The sequence below is a fragment of the Grus americana genome, chromosome 3 (assembly GCF_028858705.1).
Source record: "Grus americana isolate bGruAme1 chromosome 3, bGruAme1.mat, whole genome shotgun sequence".
NCBI lineage: Eukaryota > Metazoa > Chordata > Aves > Gruiformes > Gruidae > Grus > Grus americana.
The window spans coordinates 110233639-110255556 of NC_072854.1; the positions used below are offsets into that span (position 1 = coordinate 110233639).

The following is a 21918-nucleotide window of genomic DNA, read 5'->3' on the forward strand; positions in this document are numbered from 1 at the left end:
CGGCACCGGTACAGTTTGAACACAGTCCAAAGATATGGAAAAATGGCATTCTGCTTTTCCTAACGCGAGCAGACTGAATGTCCAGTTTCCCCCTTCCCTATGGTTATTCCCCACAGAGCCAGTGCACTGGTGGGAGTGTAAGGTCCAGCGTCACTAAGGACGCAGAGGCAGAGTAGAAAATGAGGATAGATGTGGTGAACGAGAGGCCTCCTGTTTACTGCACACAGAGTTGCTCCCATATTAACTATATAATCATATTAATTAGCACATAAAATAAATAAAAATGTAGCAGAGACCTTTTTTTTTTTTCCCATTCAAGTGAATATGCTATTGTATTCTCCTCAGTGGCATATATTCAGCCGTTTGTTTGTATGTGTATTTCACACATTGTACTAATAAATTATCAAACAATAACAGGATGTGAATAACCTAATGTCTGTCTGTCTACAAGGTGTGAAACTGAACATCAGTAATGATGCGTAGAAGATATACCTCAACAACTGGCTTTCCTCCTTCTCTCTGATAGTCAACATACACTGTCAGGGAAAAGTTTGGAATGCTTTTAAACTAGAAATATTCTAACTTCACTGAATTAAATAACCCCTCAATTTTTTCATCTGTTCAGGGAGAAACTATGAACTCCCATTTGTCTTCTTGAATTTCAGCAAATAACAGGAACTTTCCTGGCTAAAATAAAACTGAAGATTGAGAAAGTATTTAAAGTCTTAAAGAATAAAGATAATTCTGATGTAGAATAGTAAGTCCTTCACTGAAGTAGCCTATCATTCCATCCTCTCCTTTTGCGTGAGCATATTGCAACTAAAGAAGACTACTTATCTCACAGTGAATATATATTTGAATGGTGAGGTACAAAGAGAAACTAAATATTAGAACACTGGGTTCAGTCTTTAAATTAAAACTCTGGGTCTTAGGAGTTTGCATCTTTCTTCTGCCTAAGTGAGAGCACTCTTATGGGACTGCTTTAGCCTCTGGTTTATAAAATTTTCTGAATGAGGAACAGAAATCGTGATCTAATCGAATTTATCAGCTTTGTATAAGTATTTTTCCCCTGTATCAAAGAGCAAAACCGAACAGCTCAAGTTTTACTGCCCAAATAATTCACAAAAATGTTTTGCCTGGGTTTATCTGGTGTAGCAATTGCTGTATAACACGGTAACCTCATTTCCTACTGTATAACTGGAAAACCTCCGTGCCCTGTTGTAAATGTGTTATGAGCATCTGTATAAAATAAAGATACTGAATGTCATAGCATTGCTGAAAATTAGATTGTTTAACTGTAGTATTCAACTTAAAGTATTCAAAATAAATGATCACAGCAAAATGTTGAACTTTGAGAAAGATTAATCTCCTTTTGATTCATACTTCCATATGTGTTTGAGGCTTTTCCATGAAGAAGTTTCAGTTTTCATGTTACATTCTGACATAAGGGAATGCTTTGAAGGGTTTTTCCAGTTAGTCCATAAAGAGTGTTAGGTCTTGAGTTGGTGTTTTGGGGGACTCATTGACACATAATTTCATCTATGCACGAAATACGATAAAATTATTCCTAGTAAAATAAAACTGAGGTGGCTGTTTTTATAGTCTGACAATTTTATTACATGTTACCACAGTAATTTCTCTATTACGTGTGATCCATAGGCTTCAAGGCCAAAAGTGTTGGTTTTGATTATCTAGTCTTATTTCCTGCATAATACAAAATGCAGGCTGTCAGCTAGTACATGAGAGACCTCCTCTTTAAGCAGTTTAACGGCTAAGAACCTAGGAAATGTATTTTTAGACTTTCTGAAGCCTGCTCTTCTGACTTGGGTCTCAAGAGTATGCCAACTAGGTAGAGAAGTATAGGCACATTCTTGCCTCCCAAGGTGAGTAATTAGCATGACCTAGATATATGTACATTTCTGAGAGTTATACGTACTTATTAAAAGCTATAGGGCTGATATACAGATCTTCTAGGTGTTCTGAAAAGGAAAACATTAATTACACTTTTGTATTACTTTTATAACAGCTCAATAAACGCAGAACTTTCAAAAACCTTTTTCTTTAACAAGACTATCCATTCCAGGGACAATGCCAGTCATAACTCTCTCATCTATTTTAGAACGATGAATAAATATCAAATACATGTGTTTTCCTGGAAGAGAGAATAAATGACACATAATAGTGATTTATGGATGCAGACACGGCAGTCATTTTTATTACATATTTTTCATTATAGAAAACTTGAGATAGTGGCACTTCTGAGAGGTAAATTCATGAAGTATAGCAGAACTGAATGGTTTCAGGCCATTTTTATTTATCCATGTATTTGCCTATGTCCTGAATGCAGCTACATGTATGTATATTAAAAGTATATATGCTATTAAAAATTGTTGAGGAGTTTGTCCTTTAGAATTGTGAATGACTTACTATGCTTTACTCCATGTATTCAGTGCTTCTCAATATTTTCATTAGGAACACAAGAATATATCCTCTTCACAGTAGTCTAAACAGCTCCTTTCTTTTCTCTGAGGGGGTACGTAGCAGCAGACTAAGAGTGGGACTCAGGTGGCTTTATGTAATGTTCACAACATAGATTTGCGATAGATCTTTTCCTCTGTCTAAAATAGAATGTAGGGATGTGTATGAACATACCAATTCTATACAGATAAATATGTTGTACAAGAATCATATAAAATTACCAATTTCCAAGTTTACCTATGTAGCTCCAATCTTGCAGTATAGATACTTTTATATGATTCTTTTCTGACATCTAAATTTTCTTCCAAACCTTGTAATACAGTTACAGTCATGGAGACTATCCTTATTTGAATAATTTATTGCAGAGAACTAAAGGGCTGAAAAGCCTGCTAAGCACACCAAAAAAATCAGTTCATAACTAACACAGACACAGCTGTGTTTACATGTGTTTGAAGGTTCATAATGATGTAAGCACCCTGAGGTATACCTCAGAATTTATAGTTTACGCAAGTATTGAGGTGAAATGAGAGCACCAGTTCAGTACGTATACCACAATGACCTGTGGGTGTTCAGGTATATGAAGATTAAATTAAATTAGAATGAGCAATTTGAACTCTCATATCATCTTTGTGATGATGTAAACATATACCAGTGTTACACTTCAATATAACTACACCTAAAAAACTCTTCAAAAATCAAAAACTATGTAACGACGAGTCGGTTGTTGCAGTTAATACAAACAATATCAAATATCCATTTAAATGACGCATCCATTCATAGTGAAAACAGCATTGTCAAAGAGGCATTTGGCTCTAAAACTAATTCATGCTTTGTTTTACACAGGTTCAACAGTAAAATCACAACATTTAGTATCTCATATGCATGCAAACATAGTTGTCAAAGGTGATTTGCCTGTAACTGAGCTTGGTGATTTTTTTTTTTTTTTTTTTTTTTTAAGATTGCTTATGGGCTTGTGCAAATACTAAGCATAGCACCTTGTAAGCCCGAGTTGTTAAGCAGAGCCATTAACTGAGAAAATCAAAGGACCAGCTTGTATTATCAGCAAAATGTCTGTGATGCCCTTTTTTCAGAGATGGAAAGCACTTATCTGGCACCTTTTTGATATAAACCAAGTTCTTCCTAATAAAGATATTCAGGTTCATTGAAGTGAGTAATCAGGTAAATTATTTCTAATTCTTAATTCTAGAGAGAGATGTTACTGTTGGGCGGGAGTGGGGTCACATAATTACCAATGTGGCTGGCATCAGGAATCAATCTCGTAGAGTTTTCAGCTAACAGTTATGCTTCAGAAGCAGAATATTAATGGTCACAGAAAGATTTGGGTGGATACTCCTTCTGACAATGGGATAACAATGGCTCATGATGAGAAACGCAGGACAGACCTATTAACTAAAGGTAACTCCAGTGAAAAATTTACAGACTTATACTCACTGCTCAGTTTTGCTTTCCAGGCAGACTCCTCTCTGTCTGAAGAATATGCAAAGGCAGATGAAAGGGATTAGACCCAGCTGCTTTTGTTTCCTCCCACCCCCAATATAAAGAGGCTACTCAAGTCAATGCTGTGATGCCAACAGCATCAGGTGTGGTCTGCCAGCTTCTCTGGTAGCCTCTTGTTATCCCAGGTTGCTTCTACACAGCTTTAGAGAAGGTGCCAGTGAATCAGTCCAGATGTTTCCCTTCTTTAAGGAACAAATGTCTACTTTAAGCAAGCAACAAGATGTACCAGAATCACTAAGTCTCCTTAAGAAGTTACAAAAAACAGGCTTTAAATTAAATGGTGTGCTGATCATAAAATTAGTGTAAATGGGTGCCGACAAAAACCCCCTCAAATATAGCTGATGTAAGTGGGGAAAAAATTTACTTCTTTCACTACAGTAAATTAATTCAATGAAGAGATTCAATCACTTTCCTTTCCTCCCAAGTCTGGAAAAAAGATATTTGGATAACAGATTTGTATGTATGAAAACCATTAAAAGAAAGGTGAAGGTGGAATTTCATAGCAAAGTCCACGGTCAATGGTCCATACTCAGTTCCTATGAAAGTCTTCTCCTTCTGCTCCTGAATTTCCCAGTTCATTGCACAGTTCCACTGTTCTACTGATAATTGCTCTGGGTGGTCCCTGAAGTGAAGATAGAAAGCTACCTTCAAGCAATTAAGAATGACAGGGTTATAGAAGGCTTTGAATATCAGGAAAGAGACATATTACTAGTATCAGTGCAAATTATATTGTTTAATTAAAGATTTTAAAGGAGACTGGATAATTCAAATTTCGTTGTTTCTAAGTAGCTTGATATATTATTATGGCCATAGAAAATTACTGTAAAGAGTAAGTTAAAAATTTTGTACGCAGCATTCTTACTTCTAAAGAACAATTGATTTTGACCAGACTATTTAAATATCTTTTTAAAATTCTTTTTTAGGGAGTCATTCTTTGTGGAAAAATATTGTTATGATGTACATTTAGAGAGCATAGTCCACATTTTCAGTTATATCAGCACAATTTTAAGGTGGTTTTCTTAAGAGTTCTTCACTTTCAATAAATTTAGTTTCTTTGGAAGTTGTGATAAAGTTTACTCCTGAATTTAGTCAGCTTGCATATAGACACATCTTAGAGATGTTTGAAAATACTCCTCCCTAGGGCTCTCATTTCTTTCACCTTAACTGGTGAAGATCCACTGAGCGTGATTCTGATCGGATTAATGTTAAAGTCATTTGAGACTTCTGCTATGAGATGTACAATAATCTCCAATTACTTTTGGTTTTCACTGAAATAATAGAAATTAGAGTCTGTTGGGCCGATTTGTTTAGCTGCTCTTGTAGATTTCAAGGACTGAATTTTATCCTAGGAAAACCTTAGCTGTAGTGCAACCCTAGAGAGAAGCTGTAATCCTTAGTGTCACTCTAACAATGTGTTTGGCTCAGTAATGTCAGCAGATATTAAAAGAAGGTGTAAAGGAGAAGGTTCCAGGAAATTCTGCAGGATACCCAAGGAATACACCCCTCTGAATCTCTGTTTTGTTGGAAATGCCTAAGAAATTTGTATGAAACTCTCATGGAATTTCATTGTGCAAAAAAGATACAGATAGCTGCAGCTTTTAATTCTCATTTGCTATGTATATTTATATATACATTAAAAAAAAATGTTTGCTTTAAGGAGGAAATGCCTAGTTTTCCTATTTCTTCATCCCTTACCTGCTCAAATATTTTTTTTTTTACCTCTTCAGAGTGCCAGCTTTACTCTTTCCCATTCCCAATAAATCCCCACCTACTTTTTTGGCCTGAAATATATATCTTTCATCTTGAAAGAGCTTTAATATTATTTTGAAAGGCTCTCTGTCAGCATACCCATCTTCTGGAGAAATCTATGCTCAGAAGTGGAGCCTAGTGTTGAGGAAGCCAAAATCTTATACTGCAATGCTTTCTGGACACAGCAGAAATCTACACTTTTACAAATATAACATTTTTTTTTACATAAAATCCCTCCTAGTTCAACATTTATTTTCCTTCCTCTGAATCCAGATCTATGACATATATAGATATGACATATATAGATATGTATATATGATACACAGTAATTCTGAGTGACATCAGAATGATCCCGAATATGGTAAATGTTTTATTTTGGTGGTGGAAAGGTACTAGAACTCATGGTATTGATTGCACATTATCACATGGTGACTTATGTCAGAAAAATAACATTTTTAAAATAAATGTCTTCCTGTTTATTCACATAGTTTTCTTGATATTTACGTCAGGTCCTTACAATTTCTTTTCATACTGCTGATCAGGAATCAGCTATCTCAGATATAATTTTGGGCATATGTGTCTCAAGACAGAATTTGCATTTCTGGTCTGGATGTTGATGGTTTTCTTCTGAGCCATGTACTTCAGACAGAAAACTTCTTCAACAGTTACATTCTGCCGCATTTTTCTTGTTAGGGAACATTAATTGATCACATTTCAACAAAAAAAGATGTATCTGCAGCTCCAAATGCCATATTCTGGGCTTGCTAGGTATCACCCACTGAAGTGCAAGCAAATTATTTGCTTCAATGCACCCCAACTTTGAAATACAGAAAGATATCACCTTTCTCATTAAAAACTTTAATGTATAGTTCATTATGATATTGAACAAAAATTTGAACAACTAACCATAAAAATATAAAGATAGTATAAATATTTATTGGAACATATATGTGTAGGCATAGGTGCATTAGTTACAAGAACTTGATTGCAGTATTTTTGGTGAACATCAGCCACTATTTAACTATATTTATGAGGCTCTTTAGAAAAAAAAATCACTATAGAACAGATATGATGTGTAGTTGCTGCTCTTTGGAGCACTTTGAAGAACTTTATATTTGAAGTTCCTTAATTAATTAAAAAGATAATTCTCATTTTAAAAAATCAGGTAAATTTTATATAGAATATTTTTAAAATTCTTGTGCTAATCATTTTGTAAATGATACAAGACTGTTAGAATGTTTGGGCCCTGTTAAATGGAAAATAATTTTTTAAACATTATTGATTTGTTCTTATCAGTAGAAGCAACTATGAGATTGAGTGGAGAAACGTAGGTTATCCATTCTTCTGTAATGTCACTTAGAAAGTGGCAACCTCATTCTGTGTAAAACTCCTAAATTAACTCTTTTCAATTCTAGCAGTGAGTCTTTCAAATAAGCTGCCATCACCTAGGATATAGAACTATGTGAACGAGTGCAGCGAGTCAGGAAAGCCCTCCGTCCGTATTTTGCGCTTGCCAGGCGGAAGCCAGCTGCAGCTGAGGAGGCATGTAACTGATTCCATGTCAGCAGGGCTCCGAGCCAAAAACAATAAGCTGTGCTAGAGCTCAGTGCTGTACCAAAGCATCGACACGGCTTCTGGACTATTGGTGGCTCAGGTCGAGAAAGGCTGGAGGATGCATGGCTTTTAGACCCACTTTGAAGCAGCACACACAAAAGCAGATGAGGATTGGCTTTTCAATGATCCCAGGAGGATCGGAGAGTCTAAGAGGCCAGAATTATTTTAGTTCTTTGAAAACAGAGCAAATACGAAAGTCATCACAATCGGATGAACTTGTGGCTGCGTTGAGGTTAATGACTGAATTCCACATAATTTGATGTTAGGTGATGCTACTGGTACAAGGTGATATTTGTGTTGCATGACACAAACACTGCATAATTACTTAGCTATAACATACCATAGCATTTTAATGCTCATGATTGTTTAAAGATTTATTTAAATTATTTTTATTTTTCAGTGTCCTATTTTTCCAGTTGTCAACTGAATTGTATGACTGAAAATTAACAAAATTCTGCTGTTACAAATACCCAGTGGCATCACTTTGGTTTTACAGATACTGTACAACAGCTTGTGCAATACAAAACTTGCCCTCTTTTGGCAGGGAGGTTGACATATATATAAATTGACGTTCTGAAGTCTTTCTTCAGCATTTATACACAGTATACGAAATGCCAGCACATCAAAAGCCTGTAATCTAATACAATAAATTGCAATTGTACTATCAATCTTTTGGTAGAAACACTTATTGCTCAGCTAGATATCATGTAATAGTTTGTTATGGACCTGAGACACTCATGTACGATTTAAAGCTGCACATAATCTCTAAAGTAATAGAACGGGACTATGAACATAGTGTTTAGGTATAGAATGAGTAATATATATAGTCAAAAGTAGGTTATTTACATAGAAATAAACTATAGGTAAAAATATGTATAGGCTTAAGAGAACTGCAATATAAAAAGGAAGTAATACATGTCACTTTATGTTATAGTAACTGAATTATAAATCCCTTTCATTGCTCGTCAAAAGAAAATGAAAAGGGGAAGAGGAATTTTTTTGAAAAAATAAAGTGTTTTACATTAGTTGCCATGCAATCTGAGTTGTATTACTATTCATCACAAAATGATTTTGCATGGGAAATCCGAGAGGTACTAACTTTTGATGAGGCCTATAGGTGGAAATAGTCATTTTATTAGAACAGATACAATAGTTGGAGAAATAGACAAATTTTGGGGGGGCAAAAATTTCAAAAAAAACCTTCAAGGTTTGCTTCAAATTCAAACAATTGCTCTGAGTAGAATATGCAAGTGGTCTAATAAAAACATGCACCCCATTTGCAAACCTTACCTGGCCTACATCTTTTCACCACCACAGCTGCGACAACCCTACTGCTGAAGTTGTATACAGATAGGTGCTTTCCAGGGGGAAAAAAAGTAATTCCTAAGTATTTCTGAACATATACGATATTTATCAGAAAATGAATGCCAGTACAACTAAAAGCTTGGGGCTCTTCCTAGAATTAGTCTTAGCTTCTACGAGGAGTAATGGATCAGGAAACAAGTTTTGTATAGCTCTGAAGTTATGTGACAAACTTCTATAGAGGCTCTCAGCTTTATGTTATATCCTCCTTTATGTCAGCTGGTTTGTACATAGATCAAGTTATATGACCTCGAGTACTGACAGATGTCTCAGCACCGTGACAACTTCTGAGCTTTGCCTCTGCCTTTGTCTAAGGAACAGTGACAACTTTGTTAATACTGATAAAGCTTCAATAAAAACTTTTTGGGGAAATTATCCAGAGCATCCTGATTTATATTTACAACTAAATGACAAATACCAGGTGCGTCCAGTGAGATCGTACTGTATTTATATTGCTTGCCCACTTGGAAAGACTGCCTCACCCCTCCTTCCTCTGTCAACACCAGGTCTCCACCCTGTGAACATCCTGTCCTAATTCTGAAGGTACATTGTTGGTTTTTTTCCTTTTCCAGTATCCCAAAGAATACCTACACAATTAAAGAAGATGGTGATACTTTAGCCATTTATACTCTTCAGGGCAAATTGCGTAGTAGAGCTTCTTAAAAGTTCGTTATTGTTTATATTTCCACAATAAGATTAATTCATGATATAATCGCTCAGAATTTTGCAATCACTTTTGTAACTGACCTTACCGACCTCAAAAGGAATTGAACGTCCAATGAAAGACTGAAATAGGTGCAAATGAATTCAATGCTGAGCTCCTCTTTTGTCCCTTCATTCCTTTCCATTACCCTCCTACTTTGCTATATTGTCATGTGTTATGAATGTGTGTTATCACAACTGTTCCGAGGTTACATGTTTCAATAGTCGATATTAGTATAGTTTCAGGATAGTCAATAAAATGAGGCCATTTTCTCGTGGTTGAGAATATGGTTCGATATCAAGGGATACTTTCTGTTACAGGCAACTGGAGTTTATATACATATAAATCCTTTCCAACTATTTCAATAAATGTACACCGTTATATTTGCAGAAGTATTGTGATATTGTGATCAAAACATAGTAATCAGTATTCCCATATAAACTGGATAAATCTAATAAAAAAATAGAATGTGAAAAGAAAAATGTCAAATGATTAGATGACTGGTGACTGGTGTTTAGATTATTTCACACGGCACATCATTAAATATTAAATGTAGCTAGTATATCCAAGGCCATTTTTTTGGCCAATATAATTGTTAAACCTTTTAAAATAAAAATAGAAATGTCTAACTATTGCAAAATACTTCCAAAGTTTTTGTTTTGCTAAAATCTGCTTTCCAGATCAACTGGTATTAATAATATATATTCTTAATATTTATGTGTTCATCCTTTTATAAAAAAAACCCTTCAGTATATGACATATGACATCAAGTATTCTGTGTATAGAAAAATCTAGAAAAAGAATTCCTTAATATTCATAAAAATTATATATAATGTCAAAGTTCAGTTACTATAAAATGTCATTTTAAGGTAACTCCACCCAAGACCTCTACCATTAAGGAATAAGATAGTAATAAGTGATAAGGAAGTCATAAATACAAGGTACTGTTAAGAAAAGCACAACAACGATCAGCCATCCAACAAACAAAACAATGCTATAAAACAAAGAAACCAATAGACTGTTTTTCATTTTACTTGCTTATAACTTTTCCTAAGCAAGAAGATTTACAGCTCCAGAACACACATAACCCTTTAAATAGTATCCCACCTATAACCAGGTACACCGTCTCTCCAGAGAGTCTGATACGAAGAGGAATGAGACACTACAGGTTTGTAATTGCAGTCTTTTCATCACATGAACTTTCTAGGTGTGGAAACACTAAATCAGCCAACACGCCAAGGAACTTGGAAGGTTGTTTCTAATTTAGCTAGTTAGCAAAGTACAACCATGCAGATTGGATTTTTGATTTATACCAAGAGTAGGCACACCCTGACAAATGCTTAAGATTAATAGAACTGTATTATTCATCATATGTAACAGATTTAATGGCTTTTAATGACCAGCTTCTTATCATAAAACTATATTTACGTGATGTCCGTGAACAAGTCTCCTCGTAGCAAAACCTGGTGTTTATTTATACAGGAAGAGTCTTGACCCTACTGCACATGTTCCCTCCAGGAGAAAGAAAGTAAACATGGCTGGTATTCTTTACATAAAGATGCAAAAAAGAGTAAAAAATTCTGAAATAAACCCCACACTTCACTTTGGCTTTCATTCTTCCTCATTCCTTTGTACAATTCTTGTCTCAGATATAATCAGAAGTGATTAATATACAAGGAAAATCTCAGGGCAAATGTGGTCAGCTGATAGCAGAGACTTGCTGAAGTCAGTGCTATTCAGATTTAAAACTTACATCAAGCTGTGGACTGGCCCTGGACAGATTATCTCCAGAGAGTCTCTGTTGAACAACATCATGCTTTTTTCTGTGGCTGGTGGTTTAGAGTACAATTCTTTGATAAGAGAAAAATGCATACCTTAAAACGTGGCTGTTATTTCATCCTGAATGCTTTCTACAACTGTAGCCTCCTTTATCACTGCCAAAGCTTTACATGTCTCACAAAACCCAGAGACAAACTTTTAAAAAGGTCAGCCTGCACTTTAGGATAATTCTCCTTACCTTGATATCCATGAAATATTTACTTTAAAAATATACCTACCTCATGTTATCAGTGCAAAAAGATTTACATTTATTTGCATTACTTATACATACATTAGAGTATACTGATGGCATTAAAAAATAAAGAAAATCATGTAATACCTTTACTTTTACCTATGGATTTGGTGAAATGGTTCCATGAAGAAAGCATTTCCAGACAAAAAGAGAATAAAGAAGAGGAGAGAAACAACAGTAAGAGTCATGAGTATATGTAAATGCAATAGTATCTGAACATGAAGAGACAAAGTATAAGGTGTCTGGACACAAATGGAGATGCAATCAGTGTTGTATTAGGGGTTTAGTTTATTTTTTTCCAATCATGTACATGCAGAGAAACACAGAAATAACCCATGCTTAGATAAGAAAGAGCGACACAAAAGTAACATAGATAATGGGTTAGGAGGAAAAAAAAGTCACTGATTTCGTTAGGTGGCAAAATTGTACTCTCAGCATTCCAGAAGCCAGGAGCAGGTGCTTTCTGCACATTTCCAATCAGCCATGCATTAATGTAAATGGACTCTTCAATGTGTACGATGTGACAAGCTGAGTATCTTCTTTCAGGAGCTATCTGAGGAGTGCTCTTGTGCTTCATTTATCGATTATAGAATCACCCATAATTGTATTTTCTGATAAAAACATTAAATTTTCTTAATCACCTTCTTATTTCTCTCACCTCTTTTCAGTTACTGTATTGCGAGAGGGGGAGGAGTTGCGGAGGCAAGAAGGACAAAAGCTTACGGAGCAAACAAAACAAAAATAAAATAATGGAATAAGAAAAGATGTGACTAAAACCATGTGTTTATTTGCAGCCAAAGACAGCTTTCAAGCATTTGCCCATCGTTTGCAGTGATGGATTCAAAGCAGCTACAGAACAAGAAGAAACAATGAAAGCAGAGTGGAAAAGGAACAGAGCCCATACCTTGGTCGCCCATCATCAGGTGCGCCAGACCTTGAAGGGAAACAAGAGCACAGTCAGCAATGAACAAGGGAGCACGGGAAGGTGGTGTTGTCACAGTGACAAAAATGTTTTGTGACAGGCATCTGTTTCCTATGAGATGTCTGTATCACAGAGGGAAATCAAAGAGCATTTTTCAACCACTGGTTGGAATGCTTTGGGCTACGAGTAACAGAACTGCAATTCAAACACTGGGTGCTGTTTTATTTTGTATTTCTTCTGTGCAGTTGTTGGGATGACAGAAAACAATAAAATGCTTTCAAATCCAACCAATTCCTTTAATATTCCATCTGTCTTTATTGTATTTTGATTATATTGCTTTGAACACTTTGCTGGGAGGACTTCCTGTCCTCTACATGTGAAATGATGTTAAAAACCTGGAGAAGTGTAAACCTGAAAAATGGGCTGGGTCTGATCTTTTTCCCCTCATAAAAATGAGCACTTCAGGTAATTAAATAAAATTTCTTCGTCACATTGAAATGATAATGCAAGGGATGTCTCCTTATTTGTGTGAAACGTGAGAGTAGAATGAATTTGTTCCAGAGAAGGCAAATTATTACATATGCAATATAAAATACATAGCAATAAAGAAAATGTAAGTGACAGCTTCTGAAGCTACTTCATAAATCTGTGAGAATTAGATTTTGCTTTATATTTGTATTGTGAGATGAAATCCAATCATACCAGTTTAGGCCTAGTGACATTTCAAAACAGATGTCCATAATGATAATTACTCAACCAGAGCCAAGTTTTGTTACTCTTTAACGAAAAATATTCAGCTTTTTAAATTCATGATAATAAAATGATACTTGTATTCTCACTGAGAATAATGTGATGTAGGGAGAACATTTTTCTAGAAATATAAGCGTTTTTCACATTTTATGTGTGGTTTTAAAAAATCCAACAGGTTTATTCTTGTTGAATTTAGTTGTTTTGGGATCCATTTTAGAAGTTATTAACTGCTTATGTGTTGAATGTGCTCCTCTTCTCCAACAACTATAAAAGGTGATACATTATTTTCTTATTTGAAATTAATTAAAATTAATTCACACAAAGAAGGTGTGCAATAAAGTATCTTGCTCTTTATTGGAAAGCAGACTTCCTAGAGAGTTCCTGTGATTTCCAATTCACAAAGAAAATTAGGTGCACAAATGACTCATGTACTTGGGGGGAGTTCAAAGAAGATACTCCCGACTGCAATCACATCTTAAAGGATTCATATCTTATCAGTTCCAAATCTCAAGTGATGTTCCAAATAGGCTAACAATGGTTTTGCTGAATTAATGCTTTTTAATGTCACCCTTTTTAGATGCGTAGCTAAATTGAAGGGCCTGATGTGCCCCATCTCTTGTGCAATAGATCCTGTTTCCAATTGCAGCGCCCTGCAGCTGGTGGGATTACCTGTGGTTTACAGCAATGTAAATGAGAGCTGAGTGTGATCCTGAAGGGATGCCTACACAAGCATTGCTTGGGAAACATCGCACAGCTGTGCTGCAGTTAGCAGCTTCTGTAAGAGAGTAGAAATGTTTTCACGCATGTTTTCCCTCGGTAAGTGTCGCTGCAACTCAGAGGGGCGCGGTGAAAACACAAAGTATAAACACCCATGGTCAAGCTTCATTCTTTTAATGCTAAATGTCCTTTCTTGGATCCCTTGCTGCATGGCCTTCTGGAAGTATTAGTCTCTTCATGTGATCATTTAACTTGGCTTTTGGCTTTTAACTTACTGTGTTGGCAACTACCGTAAGAAATCTCAGACTTTTGACTTGGACTCAACTGTATTCGATAAAGGGAAGGTGAGACTAGTTGAACATTACAACACCTTTTTCTTTAATAAAATGTGACTTTTCAGCAGCTACTTTATGTGAGCTCTTTCAGCTCTTAGAAGGTATGAAGAAAATCACTATCATGTCTCCTAGGGGAAAGGAAAGAAGGTAATCTCTTACTAGTTTGCATTTAAATATGATCTTTATAGCTATAAGGACCTAAACAAAAGGACTAGCTGCAGGAGATTACCACTGCTTGATAGCTACTATTTGTGCTAACATGATATGTGGGATTGGTCAGTTGTAAATAGATGATTCTTATTTAATTTGAAAAAAACATAGTGTCAGAAGTGTCTCTTGAAAACATCATAGAAACCACTTGAATTTTAAGAGTCACTTACAGTGCTATTTGACTAAAAAGGAAGTCAAGTGAACATAAAAAAAATACACTGCTCAAACTAAACATCAATTAAAAAATTTAGTACTAGTCCTGAAGACACTGTATTTTGTTTGACTCTGTATGTTACTTTATTTGTGAACCAGTAAGGTTACTTACACTTGCTAAAAGCACATAATGATACTTACCTTATTTTATATTTTTGCAATCTATGGATGAAGATTATGGAAGAGTGAAGAATTACTATTACTCTACCTGTGCAATCCACAGTGTGGTTTAAAATGATACAGATAAATCTACCACAACAGAAATCACTGCTAGGTTTTCAAAATGACAGTCTGCTTATAACAGAGAATACCACAATGGAGAGTCATAGAAAGTTCTGGCTGTGTACAGGCATACCATACATTAAAAATATTCATTTGTGCACCATAACTTCATAAGTGGAAGGATAAAAGCCTTTTCTCTGTGAATTAGGAATTCAAGATTTAGTAGGAATGCCTGATGTGTGATCCACGCTATACTGAACTTTGGCTCTGAGAGGAGAGAGTTAAGGGGCACAGGATGGGATAGTAGAAGCAGGTATGAATGTAGGATATTTCCATAATTTGGTGTGTGAGTTCCATGCAGAGCACAGGCCAAAGCAAAATTTAAACATGGTAAACCTGCGGTGAACATGTTCAACCCTAGCATAATTTTAGTAAAATGAATAAAATGTGGTCTTTTCATACCAGCAATATATACAAATTTAACTCTGTGAATAGTAAATCCTTCTGTTTTCTTATGGAGCCTAACTTACAGAGATGCTCAGATATCACAGAAATCAAAGATGAAAAATTATATCTCAGTTTCCAAATTGTGCTTTGGAAATACATTCTGTGCTTCCATTCTTTACATATACATCCTTTGTAACTTTAATGTATGCATAAGTATCCAGACCTGTGTTGGAATAAATTTAAGGTTGCAGTTTGAAGAATTAGATTCAGGTAAAGTCTGGATTAACTGTAATCCAGGCTTTATCTTGTAGTGCTGTGCATAAATGAATACATGAAATGAAATTGAACCTCCTTATCTAGCTATACTGATCCTAATTCACATTTGAGACTCATGTTGACACCAGTAGGGGTTCTATGCACAGATCAAATATAAGATTAGGTACTTATTTCTAGGCTTTTATGTTTTTCAGTTAGAATTCCTGTCCCATTGTTGTTGAATACATTTTTATTTCACAATGAAAAGGAAATTGTATTGATATGTATGTGTGTGACAGTGTACACAATTAAAGCATTAGAATTGTTTAAATTTTCTTCCTACTGGTAACATAGATTTTTAAAAAATTGCACAGCATCGCGAATGTGCTAAATCGGAGCACCTCTCTTTGCCCTTGAATACAGTAGCATAGAGAAATGCAATATCGATACTCCCAGGCTTTTTTAGAAAATTACCACTGAACAGGCAGGCAGTGGCCCATGGTGACTTGAATCCTGAATGAACTCATGCCCCACAGTGGCTCACTACAGGACCCTGGGTCAGAGCCCTGCCAGGGCAGTCACTTTGCATATGAGTTAGCTTACAAAGTCCTTAATTTAAAAAATAGTATTAGAAGCCTTGGAAAAAATAAAATAAAAGTTATTGCTCAGTTTAGATAGATAAACTTGTTTTTCAAATAGATAATCGGTTATCCAGTATGCAAAGATTCAGCCCAGAGAGACTTTTAAAGGCACTTGTACATAAAAAAAGCACCTGCACCTTTTGGCTTGTAAACAAAAAGACAGTACTGATTCCCAGCAATAACTGATCTGTGAAGCATATTCTGTACCTTTATGAGATATATATGCACACAACATGTTTTACCAGCTAATAGACATACTTACCAATATTCAGGCTAGATGGCATTGTGCTTTAGTTTCCACTGCCCTGTGCCATACTTTCTTTAAAGGGACTTAATTACATACCAACATTATTGTTAAAATCACATGCTTCTTCCTTCACAATGTCCAAAAGGCAGAGTGCATTATGTTGAAAAGTTAGACAGAAAAACTTTTTTCCTAACACTTTGTGCTGTAAAGAATAATACAGTAAGCAATATTTGTAGCATTAAAGAGAAAAGCGCTTTCCATTTTCCTAACCAATTAAAATATAGATATTTAACATGCATTACATTCTTATGAGGACTACTTATGCTCCACACTAATGAAAGAAATAGTTTCTTCAAGTGTTTTTCATACAGAACATGAGAAGAAATCAGTCCTACAAATCTCCTGAATTGTTTTGAAGGGTGGTATCAGCCATATGAGTACAAATCCCATTGTTTCAGTGGGGATATTCTGGAATTACACCAATAGGGCCAGGATTAAAATGAAGCTTTGCTTGTGTTCTGTATGGAAAAAGAAATCACATTTATTTAATAAACCTGTATACCTTTATGGGTAAAAAAATGCAACTTACCGTACTGAATGTTATGCGTACTTTTATAACATTAAGCAGAAGGGAAAAAAACCACTAAACAGAAGGGAAAAACAAGAGCTTAGGAAAATAAGGTAGAAAGCACCCACCTTCCACATAGTTGTCTTCTGTAAGCACATAACAGGGAAGGAGAGAAAAGGAAAACATTCATTAAGCAGCATGCAGACTGGAACTTGCCATTGCATGTCTTCATCATGCAAGGCATCAAACACAACATGCAAGTGCTCCATTGCTACAATCCAGAGGGAAAAACAAAAGCACCAGGGAAGCAGTGTTTCCTCTATTTAACAAAATTTATGTGATATTAAATAAAACAATACTTTTTCCAAAGTGCAAAAATGGTACAGGATTTACTGCATCTCTTTGTAAGTTCAATTATTATTAGTCATTAATCAGAGGATCTTCTTGTAAGACTTTTATAACTACATATTTTAAAGCCATCAGTCATTTGCGATAGGGATTCTAAGTTCATTTGCTTCTTCTTTCCCATTCTGAATTTTCCTTAATGACCTGTATGAAGTAGATGATTTTAAACAGATCGAACAAGTTAACTTAAGTTTTAGAATATGCTGTGAAGATGTCAGCAACGTGGCTGATCCTGTACTCATTACTGAGGCACTCACTGGTCATTGGGTCAGGTCTCAAAACCCAGTGTGGAAAAACTGTCCCTTAAGCTGGGTGGAATAACTCAGAATCGTAGGATCATGTCACACAGCATTTGTCAGCATCAGAAACTTGCACATCTTAAAAAATCAATCAGTTCTCTGCCTTATACAGCTTGCAAAGGCCACAGTGATCTCAGGCGTGGGTTCTGCTTACGGATTGGATCAAAGGGCATTTTGCCTAAGTAAAAGCTGCTATCAACAAGCAATAATTTAGCCTTTTATCCCCAGCCCAACTTCAATATGGGGCACAGGAAAGAAGGTTCTCCCAAAGCCTACACAGCGAAAGGGGACTAGGAATTAAGCCATAGCTAATGAAGTGGACAGAATTTTAAGTTAAGAAACAGGCTGAGTGTCCTAGTAGTCATGCTAGTTTCTATATTCCTCAGCTCCTCCACTAGGTAGGTGGTTTTGAGGGAGTATGTCTCTGCTGCCCATTATGATTTTGACTGAGGAAAGGGTAGGAGAAAGTACAAAGATATCTCAGGGGAGAGAGAAAATGGGAAAGGTAAAATAACAAAGGAAAAACAACACGGAAGTCAAGGAGATGGACTGTGCGAAACCAACAAAGAAACGGGGAAGGGTGACAGCACAGCAGTCTGACCGCTTGGGAGCTCTCTTCCTGCAGCTTGTGCCGTCTCCACCAACGCTTGCTGGGGAGTGAGCACTCAGAAGCAATTGCAAATTGAAGCCCAGTTCTGTCATTTCTCATGGAGTCTTCCTACTGGAAAATACCTTTTCACGTGACCATTAAGAAAAGCGATTTAAAGTAATTTGGATATATTGTAAACCAGGAGTCAATAAAAACGAGTTACACAGAACTGGGCTCAATGGTATCCCTTGAGCGTAGCAATTTCCTGCCAGAATGTGTCACTTTTCATAATGAAAAGCCCTTATAAGTTAATGCCACAAAACACTGGAAAATCTCATCATAACTAGACAGTATTCTAATAAATAATTTGAAAAGTTTACCACTTTAAAAAGAATAATTACTATAAGCAATGAATACTGAGGGTTTAAGTCTCTCAGTTTTCAGTTGTAATACTCATAGGTCAGACCAAAGTTAGTTGGCTTAAGATATTATAAATCACCTTTTCCATGCACACACTGTAAATTTAGACTTCTAAAATCTCACTGCCTGAAATTTTAGTTTGTCATGAAAGTGCAAAGGGTACATACTGTTTCATGCAGTTAGGAAAGTAAGAGGTTGAAAAGAAAAAAAAATAATATGAAAAGCAGTATGCCTGTTGTGAGTAAATATGTGAAGATCAACAAATCGAATAAAGTGCACTGAGAAAATGAAAAGCACTCAATTCCACAAGATAAAGATATTATGTTCTATACGCAGTATAAATTACAGTGATATTTGAGCTATTGGAAATAGCTACTTGTAGCTAAACTTTCCTGGAAGAGCCTTCTTCCTTTAACTTCATATAGTAATTTCCTTTCTTCAAGTATAAACCCCCCCAAACTTAATGAAAAATAAATTAGTAATTTCAATTGTAGCGTAACTTCAGGCTCCTTCATCTAGTCCTGGTTACTGCAGCATTGGTATATTGCAATACCAATACTGAAATGACATCCTTTCTGGTGGCCATATTTAGCTTAACATGATTATTTAAAATCAACACGTGAACTTGCTAAAAGGCCAGTTGTGTTGCTCATGATGAGGGAGAGTTCTGAAAATGACATCACAGGCAGCATCAGATGGTTAAACTCATCTAGTTACAGGGTTTAGCATACCATGGACTCTATTCTTAGCACTGATTGGTATGTCTTTTTTGATGACTCTGTCACCGGAAAGATTGACGCTAGCTGAGCAGCTTCCCCTAAATGTCTGATTGATTAAACTTTTAAGTGATAGTAAATTAAACTGTCAAAACATTTTGAATTAAATAAAATTGAAAGTGTTGAATTCCTGCTCTGTGAATAAAACAGTGTATATAGCCAAAGCCCTAACACTAGTAAACAGCAATGAAAGTTCATTCCTCCACATTTTTGTCATAGTAAGTTAAACCATCTTAAACAGTTTTGCAATCTAAGAAAAAAATTAGTTCAGCTTCTTTATGGTACTTACAAGGTTTTTACGTTTGATTAGCGTTGAGCACCATTATTTATTTAAGGTGTTTTTTCTGATGGCTGATATATTTCTATATCACTAAAACTTTGCTTGACTTTCCTCATTCCATTTTCTTGACATGGCCTATTCTTCTAAGCAGAGACTAAAAAGCCAGAAAGAAGACCCAAACCCTAACTTTGGTTTTTATTCACTTTGCTTACTCCAGCCACTCTTAAAAAAAAAAAAAAAAAAAAAAAAAGATACTCTTTGAAAGCCACGCATACTATTAATGTCTTAATTTTGCAGTTTGGAGGGAACAAAATTTTCCTCATTTAAATCAGGAGTAACTGTATTTATGTCATTACAGTTGCGCTGGTGTAAAATCTATGTAACTGGAGGAGAGTAGAGCCATATTACACGTTTTTGTCATTACTGATGATTTAGCCACCCCTAGCCTGAAGGACCCTGGAGGACCTTATTGTCTACTGAGTAGTTCTGTTGGCAGTAGTGGAACCAAAAGCTTTCAAGACCCAAAGTGCCATGTCCTACCTGCTGTAGGCATTGGCACAGAACAGCTCTTAGCCTTTCCTGCACCAGCTGATCGTACCAATGATTTTGACTAATGCAGAGCCCAGGTACAAGACAAGGGGCTAAAAGCAACAGCAGAGGAGCAGAATGGCCTTACAGCCTCCACTAGCAACCAGACAACTGGCCAGACAGGTAACTTTCTCTTCGGTACTTTGACTTCCAGTAGATGTGAAAAGTCCTCTGTTTCACATTGCACTGAGCTACTCACTTGAAGAACTAGACAGGTCTTTCACTGCAAATGCTTGTTTCCTAGACCTTCCCCCCGCCCCCACGACCAATACTGAAGTGCACCGCTAATTTCTGTATTTACAACTTAATTTCTTTGGCCAAATTCTGCTCTCAGTACCACCAGTGTAATCTGCTGACTGCACCTATTGAGCCAAATATTCAGTTGATTTAAATCTGGTGTGACATGGTTGAAACCAGTAGAACTACACAACTTACACAGACTGTGAATCTGGTTTATTAGCTTCAGATGAATTGTCTCAGGCTGTCCCTACTAAGCTGAGAGCAGAATCTGCTCCATATTTTTTGCAGCAGAAGCCCAACCAATTCTAATTATTTTAGCATATTACTATGATTCAGTGATATAAAAATGGGAATTGTGTTTTTACAGGATATTTTTATTAATTCAAGAATCATTTTAATATTTGGTGATGTTTCATGGAAACCTTGATTATTTATTTTTTTAAAAATGTGATTGTTTATATGTTTTGTGGTTATTTCTGCTATTACATTTTTTTCTTCTGCTGGAATATTTACACCTTAGTCACATACAGAGCACAATATTTGTCCTGACAATTATATAAGAACAGTATTTTTATTATAAACAGATGAAACATTACATTAGTATTTTGAACTTATAGAAACAGCATTCTAGAAATAACATAATAAAAATTAGCATATTAGAAGTGGCATTTTTATAACATTTTTTCCGTCATCAAAATTGTAGTTCAAAATCACATTTGGCAACAATGAAGGGTATAATATACCACAGACATAGTTTCTGAAATGTTATAAGATATTCAATAGTATGAGTAGTGGGGAAGTAGCCTGAAATAAAGCTTATTTTTATGCAGGTGTCTTGCAGTAAAAATGGCTAGAAATTTAAGATACGATATTTTAAGTTTGTTTCCTCAAAGAATAATGCATAGGTATACTTCTCTATAAATTTATTTACTTAAAAATACTGTACTGGAATATGTCATTCCAAGAGGCAGCTTTTTCTATGAGACTGCACTTAGCATCTCAGATAGTGTAACTTAGCTCGTCCCATCAGTTTCTTAAATTGTTAGAGAAATTGTTTTATTTACCACTAGGTTCAAAAGAAAATATTTGGAAAGGATATGAAAACATGAAGTATATTATAAAGCATGTTATAAAGCATTAACAGTCATAGTCTCAGTAATGATGAACTACAGCAATACATTGAAAATCTGTGGCTATTAGCATTGGTCTTCTCAAGAGCTGTGTATCTGACAAATTCCATCAGGATTATTTGCATTTTTTGAAATGTACTTTTGAAAACCACTGTAAATATTGATTGTA

General features: G+C 35.5%; 1 protein-coding gene across 20 annotated transcripts in view; it reads right to left on the minus strand.

The window, feature by feature from the left end:
• NRXN1 (neurexin 1) overlaps positions 1–21918 on the minus strand; it is a 735823-nt gene that overhangs the window by 632865 nt on the left and 81040 nt on the right. For 17 of the 20 annotated variants that reach the window (XM_054820727.1, XM_054820725.1, XM_054820719.1 and 14 more), the window contains exons 3-4: positions 17151–17168; positions 12400–12429 (exon numbers count right to left, since the gene is read on the minus strand). The exons of 2 other annotated variants lie outside the window; for them this stretch is intronic. In XM_054820727.1, coding sequence (XP_054676702.1) covers positions 12400–12429; positions 17151–17168 — 48 coding nt within the window. The remainder of the gene's footprint in view (positions 1–12399; positions 12430–17150; positions 17169–21918) is intronic. One more of the 20 variants, XM_054820728.1, reaches the window with a different exon arrangement.